Source organism: Pyrus communis, chromosome 11 (assembly GCF_041283825.1).
Source record: "Pyrus communis isolate YQ-2024b chromosome 11, ASM4128382v1, whole genome shotgun sequence".
Classification (NCBI taxonomy): domain Eukaryota; kingdom Viridiplantae; phylum Streptophyta; class Magnoliopsida; order Rosales; family Rosaceae; genus Pyrus; species Pyrus communis.
In genome coordinates, this window is record NC_142575.1 from 5,783,310 (window position 1) to 5,801,117 (window position 17,808).

General features: G+C 37.0%; 2 protein-coding genes across 7 annotated transcripts in view; both read left to right on the forward strand.

Moving 5' to 3' along the window:
• The window catches only part of LOC148692761 (putative disease resistance protein At4g27220), a 91,669-nt gene that overhangs the window by 39,090 nt on the left and 34,771 nt on the right, over positions 1–17,808 (forward strand). The gene's annotated exons all lie outside the window — the stretch shown is intronic.
• Positions 1,622–17,210, forward strand: LOC148692769 (disease resistance protein At4g27190-like). 6 transcript variants are annotated; one of them, XM_088679054.1, is made up of 8 exons: positions 1,622–2,101; positions 2,196–2,291; positions 2,998–3,153; positions 11,326–14,112; positions 14,206–14,967; positions 15,048–15,652; positions 16,033–16,095; positions 16,991–17,210. In XM_088679054.1, the coding sequence occupies exons 4-7, from the start codon at positions 11,392–11,394 to the stop codon at positions 16,058–16,060; spliced, it is 4,116 nt and encodes a 1,371-aa protein (XP_088535180.1). In that variant the 5' UTR covers positions 1,622–2,101; positions 2,196–2,291; positions 2,998–3,153; positions 11,326–11,391; the 3' UTR covers positions 16,061–16,095; positions 16,991–17,210. The 6 variants fall into 6 exon arrangements, with proteins under 6 accessions (XP_088535180.1, XP_088535181.1, XP_088535177.1 ...); XM_088679055.1 differs by having other exon boundaries at positions 1,651–2,101; positions 2,212–2,291; XM_088679051.1 differs by lacking the exon at positions 16,033–16,095 and having other exon boundaries at positions 1,651–2,101.

Sequence of the window (17,808 nt, forward strand, 5' to 3'; positions counted from 1 at the left end):
CTTAGTATATCGAGATAGTACTCATCGTTACTAAGGCGTGAGCGCAAACTAGATCCAAATTGGACTTGTAATAAAGAAACTACACTCGTTTAATAAACGGGTACATATGTACACAAAATTGTGTGAAATTCACACGAGTGTGCACGTGAGAAACTATGACCATTATCCTTTCCGAATCCCTCTCTGCGGATCGCGTAAAATATCAATTCATTATAATCGTTCACTACACATAGAAATGATTTCAAATATTTTATTCTTTTTCCAGCTTGCACGCACAAATCACGGGCACCATTCTGCTTTTCGTCACTTTGTACCAGATGCTTTATCCATCTAAAATGGATCATTATTGATTGAATGATAACAACCACCACTATTAGTCCATTACATCACACAGTACATAAAGGCTTCATTGTTTATTTAAAGTATCTGTTAGCTTTTAAAAATTTGTCCTGTTGCGAGATTTTTCTTCCGTTAAATCAAGCTTTCATTTGATGTGCGAAAATGTGAAAAGTTTGTCTCTTTGTGTGATTTAAATGTATGACATAGGGGTGCGTTTGTGTGATTTGATGTATTGGGTTTACTTATGTAGTTTCAATTTGGCTAAAAACATTATTTTAAAGGATAAAAATTAGTAAAAATGTGTTAAAAGTAAAAATAAATATATTGATTGTATCACTATTTTAAAATTGTTCATTCAATTTGCATGACTAACGATCTCAAAATGAATAAATTTTACCTTACTTTTAGGCTTGTTTCTTTGCTTTACTTTTGGAAAGGATTGCACTTTTACTTTTAGGCTTGTTTCTTTGCTTTGCTTTACTTTCGTATAAATTTTACTATACTTTAATTTGCTTTATCTTTAATGTGATTAGTTATTTGACCGAAAACAAGAGAATAAATTTTTTTTGAGATATTTTTACACAAAGATAAAAAAAATACGCAACTCTAATTGCGACGCTTCTACCGTGAAATGATGTAAATTGTAATGCCACGAGAGAGTGAGAATGGCTCGAGCCATGTATTGTCGTTTGAAAATTTAGGGTTCGTAAGCACTGCATTCATTTCCTTTTCACTTTGTCTTTTTCTTGTTAAAAAGAATACAAATGACAAAACTGATCTTGTTGGGTTTAATGGTGTTTTACATGAATGTTTGAGCCAATGCGTAATTCATCTATTTTTTAATATATTTGAGTACTCGTCGTTATGTATGCATAAATATAAACTAAATCCAAATCAAGTAACAATTTAAATTTTGATAACAAGCAATAAATTTGTATACTTGTGTAAATTCACATTAAATATCATATTTTTTTAGTCATTTAACATATTCAAATGCACATTAAATATCACATTAAATATCACATTAAATATTGCCGATTAGCTTTTGAAAATTTATCCCGTAAGATTTTTTTAGTCATTAAATATCACATTAAATATCAATACTAAAAGAAAGTATTGCCGATTAGCTTTTGAAAATTTATCCCGTAAGATTTTTCTTCCCTTAACGGAAAGTCACCCCACCAATCAATTGCACTCTGCTCTCTCTCTCTCTCTCTCTCTCTCTCTCTCTCTCTCTCTCTCTGTTGTCCTCGTACTCTGTAACATCTCTTTCACTCACTCAAACCTCTTTCTGTGTTGTCCTCGTACTCTGTAACATCTCTTTCACTCACTCAAGTTGTCCTCGTACTCTGTAACATCTCTTTCACTCACTCAAACCTCTTTCTCCCTCTCAAACTCTCCCGTCCTCTCTTCTCTCTGGAACGCAGCAAAAGTCACCAAACCTCGACGAATCAACGCCCAAACCACCACCACATCCACCCTCTTGACCTCGCGAGCTCGAACCCAGCTCCGTTTCGTAGGAAACCGAGACTAGAGGCTCTAGCTCGAAGCTCCGACGAGAAAGAAACTTCCCGACACTTTTCCGACCACTCCATACCGTTTTGGAAGAGTTGGAAGCCACCACACAACTCCCTAACGTCCCTGGGTCAAGTCTGAGGCAATCCCCAACTCGAAAACACACGGTTTCGAAGCTTTGGGTTTTTGGCCGAGACTTTCAGGCCAATTTCAGTATATTTACGTCTGCTTTTTGGAGTTCCAAGAGGTATAAACTTGTTCCTTGTGCTTCATTTCCATATAAAGAACGTAAAAAATGGTTGAGAAATGAGCAGGTTATGACCTTCTGAAATTGTCCCCAGTTTCCGTCGATTTCAGGGACCTTCCGGCCTGTTTTTGGCTAAATCATGGCGAGTTAGCCGTTGCTGAGGGTACCAATCTGTTCGTCTCATTCCGAGGTATCATTTCCATTCTGAATCACTCAATTTGGTTGAGATATGTGGAAGTTATGATGATTTAAAAATTTCCCAGAAAACCGGCGTGAAACTGCATAATCCGGTGACCCGCGACCGGAACCTCGTAAAAAGTAAATGAAAAAACGCAGTTTTAAAACAACTAAACACATAATTGCATATCATTCCTTAAACACGGAGAAATTTGTGAGAGTGGCCTAAATAGAAAGAAAAGGATATGAAATGAAGTTCCTTTGAAATCGTAACAAGTAAAAGGCCCGATCATATATGTTCAGGAAAGGTGACATCACATATCTAACTTAAACTAGGGACTGTCATACTTAATGTGATCGTAACTAATAACTTTTATTTTTTTCAAAGTGCTAATAACTTATAAAGCATCAAGTATTTGAATTTCTAAATTAACCTGGTGAGATTCAACTGTCGATATTCCCCGTCAGTTCTGACATCCAAACTAGTCAATGTAGTAATTCTTAATCCTGCAGTTTGTAAAATTATCTTTCCCACCTAGAATGTGAATAATCTTTATGTTACTGTATTTTTATATATGCTCTGAATTTACATTTATGTAGTACGGGTACATTCTGTATAGCGCACCCTCACTACTAGTTTAAATTACTTATAAGTTTCGGTTTTATGTATTCAAATATTTGCTCATCATCTATACTTTATGGCTTTTGTCACCTTCTAGGTGTCGGCTAATACACCTTGACTTCGGTTGGGATGTGTCAAAGTTCGTGAAGCACCACTACGAGTGCCAGACATATGATTTATTGCTGAACAAAGCATAAATATCATAATTTCACTTTTACTCTGGACAGTTGTATTGTGTTGACTTACAATACAGGTACTACATATTTCTCGGAAACTATTTCTTTCTAATATTTGTTGTTTTAGACGTTTATTTTTACTCTGCCTGACCAAGAATAAAAATGTTGGTTTTACATTCTAGTGCTCACTAAATACTTTATTTCAGCTGAGCTCCAACACTAACAAACCTAAGGAAACCGTCACCTATTAAAAAATAATCAACTAAAAGTGAGCTAATCCATCCTTATAATCAAATTTTTATTGTTTTCTAAACAGAAAAAAAAAAAATGGATTGGGGTAGCTAGCAGAAATGAACAAATAAAATATTATGTGACAGTGAGTTTGGGGACCATACAAATGCATGTGTTAATTTTATCATGCAGTACAAAAAGTTTAAAATTGCATCTGCTATGTAGTAGTGAAATGTAAATTATTCAAAATTTGCATACTGTAAAATAATAATGATAAAATAAATATACACATGCACTAAAACGATCAATTGAAAATATGACTTTACCCTCAAAGTTCAATGTTCTTTAACTAAAACCCACCATAGTATATTCTCCTAACAAAAACTTAATAATTAGGCTCCAACTCAAAAACTTTCTTAATTAAGTTTGACTTTGCACAATTTTATATTTTTGGATGGTTAAAATACACCTAATAACTTATGTCGGATTAAACACAATATTTGATGTCATGATTTCATTGCATATTAGTAATATAATGATACGATACTAGGGATTTGATCCGTTTTATTTATTTCCTTTTAAACTCCTTAGTTGCTTTTCGTATGTGCATAAAATTAGGAGTGTTTTTGGTTTAGTTTTTCCCTTTTCAAATTGTGTGAGGATTAGTTAGCAACATAATATAAGAATGTTATTTTTTTCAAAATTAATTTATCAATATTTTATATATAAATATTGGTAAATTATTTTACTACACATATATAATAACAATAACATGTTGAACTAAAAAATAAAAAAGGCGCAATTACAAATATATCTAAACAAATATACCAAATTGCCCTTGATGTTCATTTTTTGTGTAGAAACTTCATCGTAAGTCTGAATTGAGTTCCACTTGCGCCCACGCGTTTGTAGTGACGAGCACTACAAGGATATGCTAAAAGAATTGGTCTATTCAGTTTGTGTGTGTGTTTAGGTCAACCCCAAAAAATAAACCATGCCTAATTAGAAAATAATAAAACATATGCACCAACTTGCCCACTTGTTTAACAAGTCCATCGAGTAAACCATCATTATCACAGTCTGCAACCTATGATACTGACAACGCACTTGAAAACAAGTTGTGAAGTCTTAAGGGTGCAAAATAACCATTTTGCCCCTCATTGTGAAACATGTGGAACTCTTTAGTAAGGATAAGTACCATCTCAAAACAACAGAACATGGACAAAAGTGAAAAGAACTCAAATGTCAACGTAGAATTTTCACTTAGCCCGTCAGGGGCATTTTCATAATTTTACAATGTCAGAGAATAAAATACAAAGGACAAGATGTAACAATCTACCTCTTTAAAGAAATTTTGTCCCTAAAATTTCATATCATACAAGATCTTACTCGAAGAACAAGTATGCATACAAAGCTCTCATGTGCCTTTTGTGTCTCTGCGTCGCTACCTGACGCTTATCTGGTATTGACCGTACTGTCCACTTCCATATAACCTGTATCTTGGTCCTAAGGCATGACTTTTTGGTACTGCATAATATTTCTAGTATAAGGAACCATACCGTCTGAATACTGGTTGACAACTCATAGATACTGAACAGTATCTTGGTAGTGGATAACGCAACAACATCATGGGCAGACTGTTGATGAGGGTCGCTTCCCATGAGTAAGTTTGGTTGATAGGGAACTGCTCTTGTGAGCTGATTTCGTTGTTTTGGGGCACACTTGCTAGCCTAGTATTCTTGCTGATCGCATATGTGACAACCTATACTCACTTCTTATACTTGTCATAATGAAGGGTGTTGCATTGGAAGCAATTCTTGTACCGGTGTTACTGGAACTGCCCTAAGGGCGAAATTTGGAAGCCGCTGGATTTACTTCCAAAATCGGGTTTACTGGAACTTGATTCTCCCCTAAAAGATCTGAAATTATATATGCTTGTTTTGAAACATTGGTTCTGTTGGGGATAAAAAGAACACGGGTGTTCTTTTGTTGAGTGCTACCGCTCTCATCACCAACATTGTCATTCGGGACATTATCGAAATTCTCAACGCAAAGTAAAGCCTTGTAGAATTCCTTATATGTGGTACATGGTGAAGAAGCTAGGACATGAGGGTAGAGTTCAAGAGTGTAGAATGCGTTTAGGAACGTGGAATATAGGAACCTTAATGAGAAAATCTATGGAAGTAGTGGAAGTTATGGTGAGGAGAAGGATAAGTATTATGTGCCTACAATAAACTAAATGGGTTGGTCTTAAGGCAAAGGATCTCGAAAACTTAGGTTTTAAACTTTGGTATTTGGGCACAAATAGTTTAAGAAGTGATGTTGGCATCATCGTGGACAAGACCTTGACACAAGATGTTGTAGATGTCAAGAGGGTAAGAGATAAATTTATGGCAATTAAGATTGTAGTAGGACAAAAACTCATCAATGTGATTAATGCGTATGCACCTCAAGTAGGGTTGGATATGAGTTTGAAAGAGAGATTTTGGGAAGATCTTGGAGACTTGGTGCAAGGAATCACTCAGACATAGAAGGTTATGGAAGGAGATTTAAATGGACACGTGGGCAAAGAGACAGGCCATGGTTTTAGGGAAATAAACGAGGATAGGGAAGCCATATTGGATTGTGCAATGGCATACGATCTCTTCTTGGCCAACGCCTTCTTTAAGAAGAAAGAAGAACATGTGATCACCTAAAAGAGTGGGTCGTAAAAAACATAAATAGATTTTCTTCTAATGAGGAAGAGGGATCGTATAACTTGTAAGGATTGCAAAGTTATACCGGGAGGGAGTTTGGCTAATCAACATCGCTTGTTGGTGATGGATGTACATATCAAAAGAGAGAAAAAAAGAACAAGACCTTGAAGTGCCTAAAGACTAGATGGTGGAATTTAAACAGAGAAAAACAAGTCATTTTTAAAGAGAAAGTAATCACCCAGCGTTTAGGATAGAAAGGGGGAAGCTAGTCAAATGTGGGATTTCATAGCTAGTTATATCCGAAAAGTAACTAAAGGGGTATTAGGAGAGTCCAAGGGCTTTGTTCCACACCAAAAGGAATCTTGGTAATGGAATGAGGAGGTACAAACAAAGGTTAAAGCTAAGAAGGAATGTTGTAAAACCATATACAAGGATAAGACTGATGAAAACGATGAAAGGTATAGAATAGCGAAGGAGGAGGCGAAGAACACTGTGAGAGAAACAAAGTTAGCGGTTTTTGACGATATGTATAAGCGACTAGATATCAAAGAATGAGAGTTGGATATCTATAAACTAGCTAGAGCAAGGGAGAAGAAGACAAAGGATCTAAACCAAGTGAGGTGCATCAAGGATGAGAATAGAAAGGTTCCTGCTATAGAGAATGCAGTCAAAGATAGAGGTTATTTTCATAATTTTTTCAATGAAGGACATGAAAGGAATACTTCTTTAGAGGAGTCGAGTAACTCAGAAGAGTGTAGAAATTACTCATTTTACAGTCGAATTGGAAGGAATAAGTGGTTGTAGCTTTGAAAAAGATGAATCATGGAAAAGCAGTGGGCCCAGATGATATACCGATCGAAGTGTGGAAAATCTTGGGAGAGACGGGTCTAGCATGGCTCATAGATTTTTTCAATAGGATTTTGAAAACAAAAAAGATGCCAAATGAGTGGCAAAAGAGCACTTTGGTGCATATCTACAAGAATAAGGGTGACGTACAAAATTGCATGAACTATGAGGGTATTAAGTTAATGAGTTATACAAGGAAGCTTTGAGAAATTATTTGAGCATAGACCGAGGCAAGAGACACGGGTCTCGGACAACCAATTCATGTTCATGCCAGGACGTTCAACCATGAAGGCAATTTATCTTTTACGAAGATCAATGGAAGTATATGGAGATATGGAAAAGGATTTGCACATGATATTTATAGATTTGGAAAAAGTGTGTGATAGGGTCCCAATAGACATTCTTTGGAGGATTTCAGAGAAGAAAAGAGTACGAGTAGCATATATGTAAGTCGTAAAGAAAATGTATGATGGAGTAAAGACTGCCGTAAAAACGCATGAAGGATAAACTGAAAGCTTCCCTATAACTGTAGGGTTACATCAAGGCTTATCTTTAAGTTCTTACCTTTTTGCATTGGTAATGAATGAGTTAATGGGACATATTCAATATGATATTCCTTGGTGTATGTTTTCTGCAGATGATATAGTGTTGATAGATGAAACTTGGGAAAGAGTAAATACGAAGCTTAACCTTTGGATAGAAGTGTTGGAATCTAAAGGTCTTTGCCTAAATCGGTCAAAGCAGAGTATATGGAATGCAAGTTCAGTGCAAATGGAGGCTTAAATGAGTTAGGGGTGAGGATTGGAGACCGAGAAGTACCAAAGAGCGACCGTTTTCACTATGTAGGATCTATCTTGCAAAAGAACGGAGAATTGGATGGATACCTCAACCATAGAATACAAGCTGGACGGATCAAGTGGAAGAGTGCATCCGGCGTGTTGTGTGACCGTTGTATGCCATTGAAGCTTAAGGGAAAAATTTTCAGGACGACAATAAAGTCGGTGATGTTTTATGGCACGAAATGTTGGGCGGTGAAGCATCAACACGTACATAAAATGAGTGTATCAGAGATGAGAATGCTTTGTTGGATGTGTGAGCACACAAGAAATGATAAGATTAGGAATGAAGATATCTGAGGTAAAGTAGGAGTAGCTGAAATTGAAGAAAAGATGAGAGAAAATCGGTTACAATGGTTTGGACATATGAAATGAAGGCCTACTGACATTGTGGTTAGAAGATGTGATTATGGGACAGGTCTAAGGTGAAACGGGTAGAGGAAGACATATGAAGACTTTGGAAGAGACTTTAAGAAAAGACTTAGAGTATTTGGAGCTAATGGAAGACTTGACACAACCGAGCACAATGGCGTTCTAGGATTTATATAGCCGATCCCACTTAGTAGGAAAATGCTTTGTTGTTGTTCATCTTGTACTCCGAAGGTGAGAACTTGCCTCTCAACTCATTGCTTAAATACATGTAGTATTTTCTTTCATTCTCTGGGATTTGTTCATTCTCATACCTCTACTACGCCTTTTCTAGTTATCGTAGGAACGATATTGTTGTCCCGACCCATTGATCAGCTGAAGAGTTTCTCTGTTTCTGCATGGCACAAAATATTCTCGACATGTTCAAACCAGGCCTTGGGTTGCTTTTATCTCTCTGCATGAGGGACTAACAACCCTTGGTGCTTGGATACATCCATGGAATCTTCATCCCCTATCTCACTAGGAGCCACTCGATTTGTTTTGAGCTCCAAGTTGTGGCGATCGACTTTCCAATTGCTAGACAAACTATTAGAGCCAAAGCACTTGGGAAGGAAGAATGCCCAAGGCACTTTTTCAACCATATATTATTTTAAAATCTAATCGACCTTTACAACTGTAGGCCTAAGAAGGAACCTTTGAACAAGGAGTTGGGGACTTGTTAACATAGTGTCCTTTAGACCCTTAAAATAGTACAGGCCATGAAAGAGATCGAGAAAGGCCTAAGGAAGATAAGGCGCAAACAAGGAAATGAAGTCCAAAGTTGAAGGGAATTAGAAATAAGCATTGATCAAGTGCTATAGCCAACCATTCATTATTCTTGTTTGACTAGAGCAATCCGACCGATAAGGACATGTCAGCAGACTAACAACTTTATGATACAGGGCTCTAGGAATAGGCTTACTCATACATCAACTCAGGCCACGTGTTGGCCACCAAATGAAGGTAGAAGTCTAGGATGATGTAAACGTAGTCGGACCGCTACTCGGAAGGAACACCATTGACTTGTCAAGGCTGAGCATATGGCTCGGTACACGTTGGCTCATAAAAACATGTAATCCCAACAAACAATAAAGTTGTTGGCATGTCAGTCTATGTTGGTAGCTCATTTAATTCCATTGTTTGGGCTCACTGAGGGCCTATATAAAAGGGTGAACACCTTTTATAAAGGGGTCAGACAATTGAGAGACGAAAAATTAGCCTATAGCCAAGCGCTTCTTGTAATCTCTAAATTAATATGTATTAAGGAACACAGTGGATGTAGCCCAATTTTGAGGGGTGACCCACTTAAATCTTGAGTCCATTAGTTCATAGCTTTAATCTTAAGCCCACCAAGGATGAATTGTTCTTGTTTGTTAGTGTGCAAATTTTGAACATTAATTGTACTACTTGAAGATAAAGAATGTCATTTGGTTTGTGATGAATCTAAATGATGTTTAGGATTTCATTGTTTGGATTTCATCATTATCGTAGGTATTAATAAAGTTTATTGACATAGGGTGCTTTGGCATAGATTGTAAATAGTTTGTAATAATGGGTTATTTCTTTGTCTATGTGTCAATGAATTTTAATTTTGGATTTTAATTGGATGTTTAAATATAGGTAGGTTTTTATGTGAAAAAATAAAACTTGCAAAGTCTCTAAAAACCCTTATATGTGAACTAAGAATTTATATACTTTAAACATGGGTAATCTCAGTTTATTATTTGAAGTTTTTCGGTTTTGAGTATTTCATACATTAAGTTTTTTTTATCCCAGTCTGGTACTTAAAATCATAATTCTGAAACACTTTCATATATCTGTTAAGTTTTTCGTTAAAATTTCTGTTAAGTGATGACGTGGCCTCCACACGAACATGACTGAATGTCACATGATGGACCCACATGGATATTAAAAATTATAAAAAAATATCCCAAACTTCCCCCTCTCTCTCCGACTCCCCTAATGCCTCCCACTTTTCTCTCCATACCTCCCCGACCCACGCAAATTTCATATCCTTGGTTCACCCAAATTGCATATCCCACAAACCAGAAGACCCGAAACTTCAAACATCAAGAAGCCGAATTTCATATGCTAATATAGAATAAAATAAGGAAACTCTTACCTTCCAATTATAAGAGACAGAGTACTGCCACTACCATTATCGTGAGACAAAGCAATGAAATCAATCAATGATTCAGTGGAACTTCTTTAGGGCAAATTTTATAATTTTTATTTTTTGGGAGAACAAAGAGTACAAGGAATGAAAGGAAAAAGAAGCTCAAAGGAGGAAGTATCAATGAAGCACAGATGGAGAAAAAAATGGTTTTTCTCCAAAACCCAGATGGAAATTCAATACCCAGAAGAGAAAATCACCAAAAGGGAGAAAAAAATGAGGGTTTTTCATAATCCCCAAATGGAGAAAAATGTTTTTTCTAATATCTTTCTTTGTACCAAGAATTTCGAACCCGAGCGGCGAGCGAGCAGTGTAAGCCCCCCGAACCGTACTGCATTGAATTGGAGTTGCTGTGACTCGGCGTCATGGATCGGACCGGCGTCCACCTCCCCAGTTGTAAAACGAGGAGGCCGAGAGCGAGCAGGAGCGCGGAATCATCCGACCGTTGATCAACGAAGAAGATGAAGAGGTTGAGGAATAGGTCCGCTAGTCGGGCTCGGCGGGGACGGACTTGAGGAGGGAGCACTGAGAGGGAGGGGTGGGACGCAGGCCAGGTGAGGAGGAGGAGGGGCTTGGATTTGGAGGGTCTGAATTTGGGCGATGGTGGTGACGAAGGCGACTTTGAGGAAGACAATAGGGTTTGCGATTTTTTTTTTAAATTTTTTATTAGTAATTTTTTTATTTCTATATTTTTTAATATTCACGTGTACCCATATTGACACGTGATGCTCAGTTATTATTCACATAGACACTATGCCATCAATTAAAATAGATTATAGTGAAAAACTTAACGGATATATGAAAATATCTTAGAATTAGAGTTATGATTTTAGGTACCAAATTGAGACAAAAAATCTTAATATATGAAATGTTGAAAACAAAAAAATTTCAAGGAGTAAAATAAGATTAACTCTTTAAATATAATGATGATCTTATAGTCAAATGCTATCAAAGCATCGCACAGAATTTTTTTTTTTTTCATAAAATAAAAATACAACCTAGAGTTAAACATGACAAAAATATCTGATTATTAATGTTGTATTGCATGTTTTGTTTTAGGCGGGCACTGAGCACGAGACTTCCAGAAGCTACCAACAAAGAGGAGCATTCCGATTACAGAAGGAAATGGCAGCGGACTTTCTAATTTCAATTGCCTCAAAAATTGGAGAGTGCCTGGTCACACCAATAGGAAGGGAGTGTGGCTATTTTGTTAATTACCATTCCAACCTTGAAAGTCTTCAGGGTGAGATAGAAGAGCTTTGTCACGAGAAAGATAGAGTGCAGGGATTGGTAGATGCTGCCAAAAGGAACGGTGAAATCATCAAACCTGATGTTCAGAGTTGGCTAAAGAATGTGAACGACGAGGTCAGAAAAGTGTTGCAGTTTGAGGATGAAATTAACAAGAAAAGGCGACGTATGAATCGATGGAGCTTGAGTCGGAAAGCCTATAAGATTAAACAAGATGTTCTTGTCCTCCAAATCAAGGTAACAAATGTGGTCGATCCTGCATCTCCACCAGAGATAAGGTCAACATGCGAAAAATATTTTAAGGATTTTAAGTCCAGAATGGCAAACATGAATGAGGTGATAGAGGGTTTGAAGGGGGAAGAAGTACGAATGATCGGGATTTGTGGAATGGGGGGTGTGGGTAAAACCACAATGGTGAAAGTAATCATCACAAGATTGGCAAAACTAGACTTGTTTGATAAAATTGTAATGGCAACTGTGTCTCAAAGTCCAAGTATTAAGACGATCCAGTTGGACATTGCAGCACAAATAGGTTTGGAATTGAAGGAGGAATCCGAGTCCGGAAGAGCAGGAAGGCTACTTGCGAGACTCATGCATATAGAGAGGATCCTGATTGTGTTAGATGATGTCTGGGAAGAGCCTGATTTTGCGGCTATAGGACTTCCTTGCAGAGATACTCATGAAGGGTGCAAAATTTTGTTGACATCACGAGATTCGGACGTTTGCAACAGGATGAGAAGTCAACAAAGTATTGAAGTCGGGATTTTAACACCAGCAGAATCAGAAGAGCTCTTCAGAGAAAAGGTAGGCGAATCCATCGATGATCCTGATTTACGTTCCATTGCAAAAGAGGTTGTGAATGAATGTGAAGGTTTACCTATTGCAATTGTAACGGTTGGAAAAGCCCTAGTAAACAAAAGCAAGCGTGAATGGGATGATGCCCTTAATCAGTTGCAAAATTCTACCCCAGTGAACATCCCTGGAGTGAATGACAAAGTTTATTCGAGCATAAAATTGAGTTATGATAGATTGGAGAGTGATGAAGCCAAGTCATGTCTTTTACTTTGTAGTTTATTTCCAGAAGATTATGATATTCCAATTGAGTATTTGGTTCGATATGGGTGGGGTCGAGGATATTTTAGCAACTGCTCTACTTTGGAAGATACAAGAAATAGAGTGCATTCGTTGGTTGCCCAACTACAAAGAAGGTTTTTGTTGATAGATAGTAGCAACAGGGAGACTACAAAAATGCATGACATAGTTCGCGATGTTGCCATATCGATTGCTTCAAGAGATCCACATCAATTTCTGGTAAGAAGTCATGCTGAAAATAAAGAGTGGCCAAATTTTGCTACATATGACACAATCTCACTGGTTGGCGATCTGGAGATTCCAGTTGGTTGCCCAAAACTTGAGCTTCTACAGATGATGGATGGACGTTTTTCAAAAGGTAGCATGGACATCATTTGTATGGAGATGAAAGAACTGAAGGTTTTAGCTTTGGTGGGAATGTTAATGGAAGACCTAGGCTCATCAAGATCACCAGAAGTACTGAAGAACCTGCGAACCTTGATCCTAGATGGGTCTGACTTTGATGGCATGTCTACTGATGTTATTGGGGCTTTGGAGAATTTAGAAATCCTCAGCTTTCGGGATTGTTATTGCATGCATGAGTTGCCGAGCGAAAGTGGACGACTTAAACAGTTGAGGTTGTTAGATACGACAAACTGCGGTGAACTTAAGGTGATTCCACATGGTATCTTCTCCAGCTTATGTAGACTTGAAGAGTTGTATATGATGGGTAGCTTTGATAAATGGGACCTTGGAACAGGAAGAGAAGATAAGAGGATGGCAAGCATTTCTGAGGTGATGTCTCTGTCTCATCATTTGAAGGTTCTATCCATACAGATACCCAGTGTCATTCACTTGTTGCCCAAAGACATGGTCTTGAAAAGCCCAACAATAAAATTCCATATATACTCTGACCCTCGGCCAGGGACATTGTGGAAGATAATCGATGAAGTTGCTGAAAGTGATGCAATTAAGTTGATGACGACAACTTATGCGTTCGAAAATTGTTTGAGGATTTATGGCAGTGATGCAAGGGAGTTGATGGAGAGTCAAGTAGTTAGACTTATGTTGAAAAAATCTAAAAGATTGGTTTTGCACGATGTTGAGAATTTCTCTGCCCTCACTGAATTAAACGAAGAGGGATTTCAAGATCTGAAAGTTTTGTATTTTAATCATTATCCAAATATCGAGTATCTTGTAAATGGAATAAGGGCACTCCTTCCTCGCATACAATCAGCTAGTCAGCTTCCGAATAGCTTTTTGACCAACCTAAGATTTCTTCGATTGTCAAATTGTGGTGTCTTAAAGTATGCCTTTTCACTATCAGCAGTGAGAAACTTGGTACAACTCGAGAAATTAGATATTGGTGGATGTGATCAAATGGAAGAAATTGTGTCGAAGCAGGGGAGGGAACATGAGGAGGAAGCCGATATGACATCTTTCCATAAATTAACCAATTTGAATCTCTGGGGTCTACGGAGTTTGGTTGGTTTCTTCCAAGCCAACAAGCTATACTCCAACCAAGAGGTATGTCCCACTATCCAATCTCTATGATATGAGGAGGCAGCCGATATGCGGAAATTTGAAATTGTTTAACCGATAATGATTTTTCTTTTTCAGGAAACAACGCCACGGCTTGAGCATCAATCTGCAGGAATATTTGAAAAAGCAATATTTCCATCAAAGTGCATTTCATGGTTTCCAAGTTTAGAAGAGGTAGAATTGAGTGATATGGAGTTTGAAGGCGTGCTATTTGATTTGAAAATCCATGTAGTTATGGATGGGCAGACAGCTCCAACACGTCCCCAGTTACGTAAGTTGGAGATATCCGAATGTTCGTTTACACACTTGTGGAAAAACATTCCGTCTGGATTCCAGGGCTTCCAAAATTTGAGATATTTGAAATTGACATCTTGTTCTGGAATAAATTATGTGTTCTCGCATTTAATTGCCCGAGAACTTTTGAATCTTGAAGAGGTAAAGATATCAGGATGTTCGGACATGGAAACTATAGTCAGAATCACAGAGGAAATTGACGAAGAGGCGACAAAAGACATGATTTTGTTTCCGAAACCGAACACATTTCATCTACAATCCCTGCCTCGTCTCACAAGTCTTTGTCCAGAGGGATCTACATTTCAATGGTCATCCACAAAAAATATGCAAGTGTACGGATGTGAAAAATTGAAGACATTGGGTGCTGTAATTCCACAAAGAAAGAAGTTGGAGAATAAGTCTGAGAAGGATTCAACAAGTCATGATTTCAGCACTTCTCCAACACGTTCATCAAATTGGTGCCCTGATGGATGTGGATGCACACCATATTCAAGACCAAACGCCCACAGCTCCATTGAAATATTGCCACGTCGAATCAATTTGGAGGTAAGCTTTTAAATTAGGTTCAATTAACCTCTATAAGTACAACTTTTATATCATCTTGTTGATCGTGTTTAATTTTCTAGGTTGCACCAACTAATCTTGAGGACTCAAATGATGATGATAATCTCGAAAATCTCATTGTAAGTGGCTGTAATTCAATGGAAGTGATTTTCCATGCCAAGGGACCAAAGCATGAAGAAAGTAGTCACTCCCTTGAAGCATTCAATAAATTGAGGTCCTTGTGGTTAGGTACATTGCCAAGTTTAACGCGTGTTTGGGAGACGGGTAGTTCACAACCGATGTTGACAGGAAGCAGCTTCGGAAACTTGAAATCGCTGGAGGTCTATCATTGCAACCAGTTGAAATACTTGTTTTCTTCGTCCATAGTCAAACTTCTTGCGAGTGTAGAGGACATAGTAGTTTATAACTGTGAGCAGATGGAAGAAATCGTTGCGGCAGAAGAAGAAGCAGGGGAAATAATTACATTACCTAAAGTGAAGTCCATCAAGCTTGAAAGTCTGCCAAAACTCAAGTATTTTTGTGGCGAAGCTTATACTTTGAAGTTGCCGTCTTTGGAGTTATTGAAGGTTATTAATGTGCAAGACTTAAGGCCATTTGATTCTAAGCTTGTTGACACGCATAATACCCGATTGCAAGTAAAACCCGCATTTCGACAGGAATGGACAAGGTATGCTTTAGATTAATGTTTCTAATTTGCAATCACTTTTGTGTCCACCTGGAAGACCGCATCATCAATATACAACCACTGAACCAACAAAGTAATGCTTCAAGCTGTTTGTTCCAACTCTTTCGATCCCTAATGTTCTGAAAAATAGCTAGGTTTCGAGCTACAAGCATAATATGGCAAACACCACCAAAATTTTTACTACAAATTTAGGGAAAGCATAATCAACAGTTCATATTTAGTTTGACAAAAGTGTTCTCAAAATTTAGTCAAATACTAAATTGTATTTAAGTAATTTTATTTTTTAAAACTCAACTCTATCTCAAGAAAACATCTGTCTTTTATTTCTAAAACACGAAGGATAACGATGATGAATTGTATAGTGAGGATGAAAATGAAGATGACGAATGAAGATGACCAACACAATTGATCGATCAAGCACAAAGGTTAGCATGTTTCCATCTCCAACTTCTTCTAGGTTTAGTAAAAACTGATGAAATTATCTATAAAGTACTCAAAAAATTATTCTACCATGTTTTATAGAATATATACATACATGGATGGTACTTAAAAAATTGAACAATAGGGGTCGTCAAACCACATTCTGCTACCTAATTCATTTTTTCAAGGTACCCAATGCAAGTCGATCTATAATATGCACTCTAAAAGTACTAACCTTGAGAAGCCACTGATATGAACAAGATTGAACCATGATCAGCAATGAACAAGCAAAGATCTTCATCTCTCTCTACACGCCTTATGCACTCCTATATGGGGTAGTGTTTTGTGCTAGAATAATGTGTATAAAAGTGGGACCTAAGCCTTATATTTATAGGTGAGAGTATTAGGCTTCTTGCCCATAAAGAAAACCCTAATACAGATCTTTAGCACCTCTAAAATCCATGACCTAATAGGATTGATATTCCCAAAAATTATTGATATACTTCACGATAAGTAACCCGGAATAATCAAATATTAATTCCTTTCTTTTATCCTTAATCAATTAGGACTCCTAAATAGATGTAAGCCCAATAAAAGTCTTACAGCCAGTAGCAGTTAAGATGGAAGAAGCTTTTCAGACTAGCAACTGCCTCAAGAAACCTTTATCAGATTCCACAATAATATTGGAAATACCTTTTTCTGTTAGCATGTCTCACCTGATCTACAACAAGCATAACCGTTTTGAGAAACACATATACAATAAACATAACCGTAGTGCTAAGTGACTTGAAAATTAATTTAGTCCTTAAACCGCTATTTTCTGAAACACATATACAATAAGCATTACCATTTCAACTTATTCCAATTTCAGTGATTTCTAATATTCTCCAATGCATGCAGGACAAGAGTTTACAGAATGTTGTGGCTTCAGCAATTCGTTTACCATATCATATGTACAAGCCAATAAAAGGTCATTTGTTGCACCAGAATTTCATTCCAAAAATACTATTTATGTTGCTTATTTTATGTATTATAAATTTCGACTGTGATTATTACTGTTTGTTTCTAAATTGGTGTTTGCTTATTTGTTATGATAATTTGGAAAAGTTGTCTCTAGCTACCAATATTTGCATTTCAATTTATAATGCTAAAAGTTCTGTAATACCATACACATTTAAGATGAATGACATGTTTGTAGCATGACACACGTAATATTGATCATACACATGTAAGCTAAATAATATGATCATTCACTATAAGGTCTGATATTAATTCATAAAATCTGGTTTTCCCCTAAACGTAACGGAAATCATATTTATCTAGGCATGCTTAATATTTGATAAAGAAAAAACATTTCTTAAATAAATGTCCACTCACACCTCAGGTTAGCTCGCCCTTGAGTAGCCTTGTCTACCAAATAGGTAAGTTCAAGCAACTTCAAGAGAGAATTTCCTCCACATTAAGTCTTAAACATCTACTGGACAGCAGGCAATTCAAAACCAAAGTAAGCTGCTGAATACAACTACAATAAACAAGGAATCAGGCTAAGCTATTGCCTTCATCATAACATGATTTTGGCCCCCATTTTCTAATTTCCTACCACATTTTCACATTCTTTCCATGAATTTTATAATTCCTATGCAAAAGAGTTCATACATTGCCTATTAACAATAATACAAGGTTCTACAGAGTTCAATCCCACATCAAGCTATAGACAT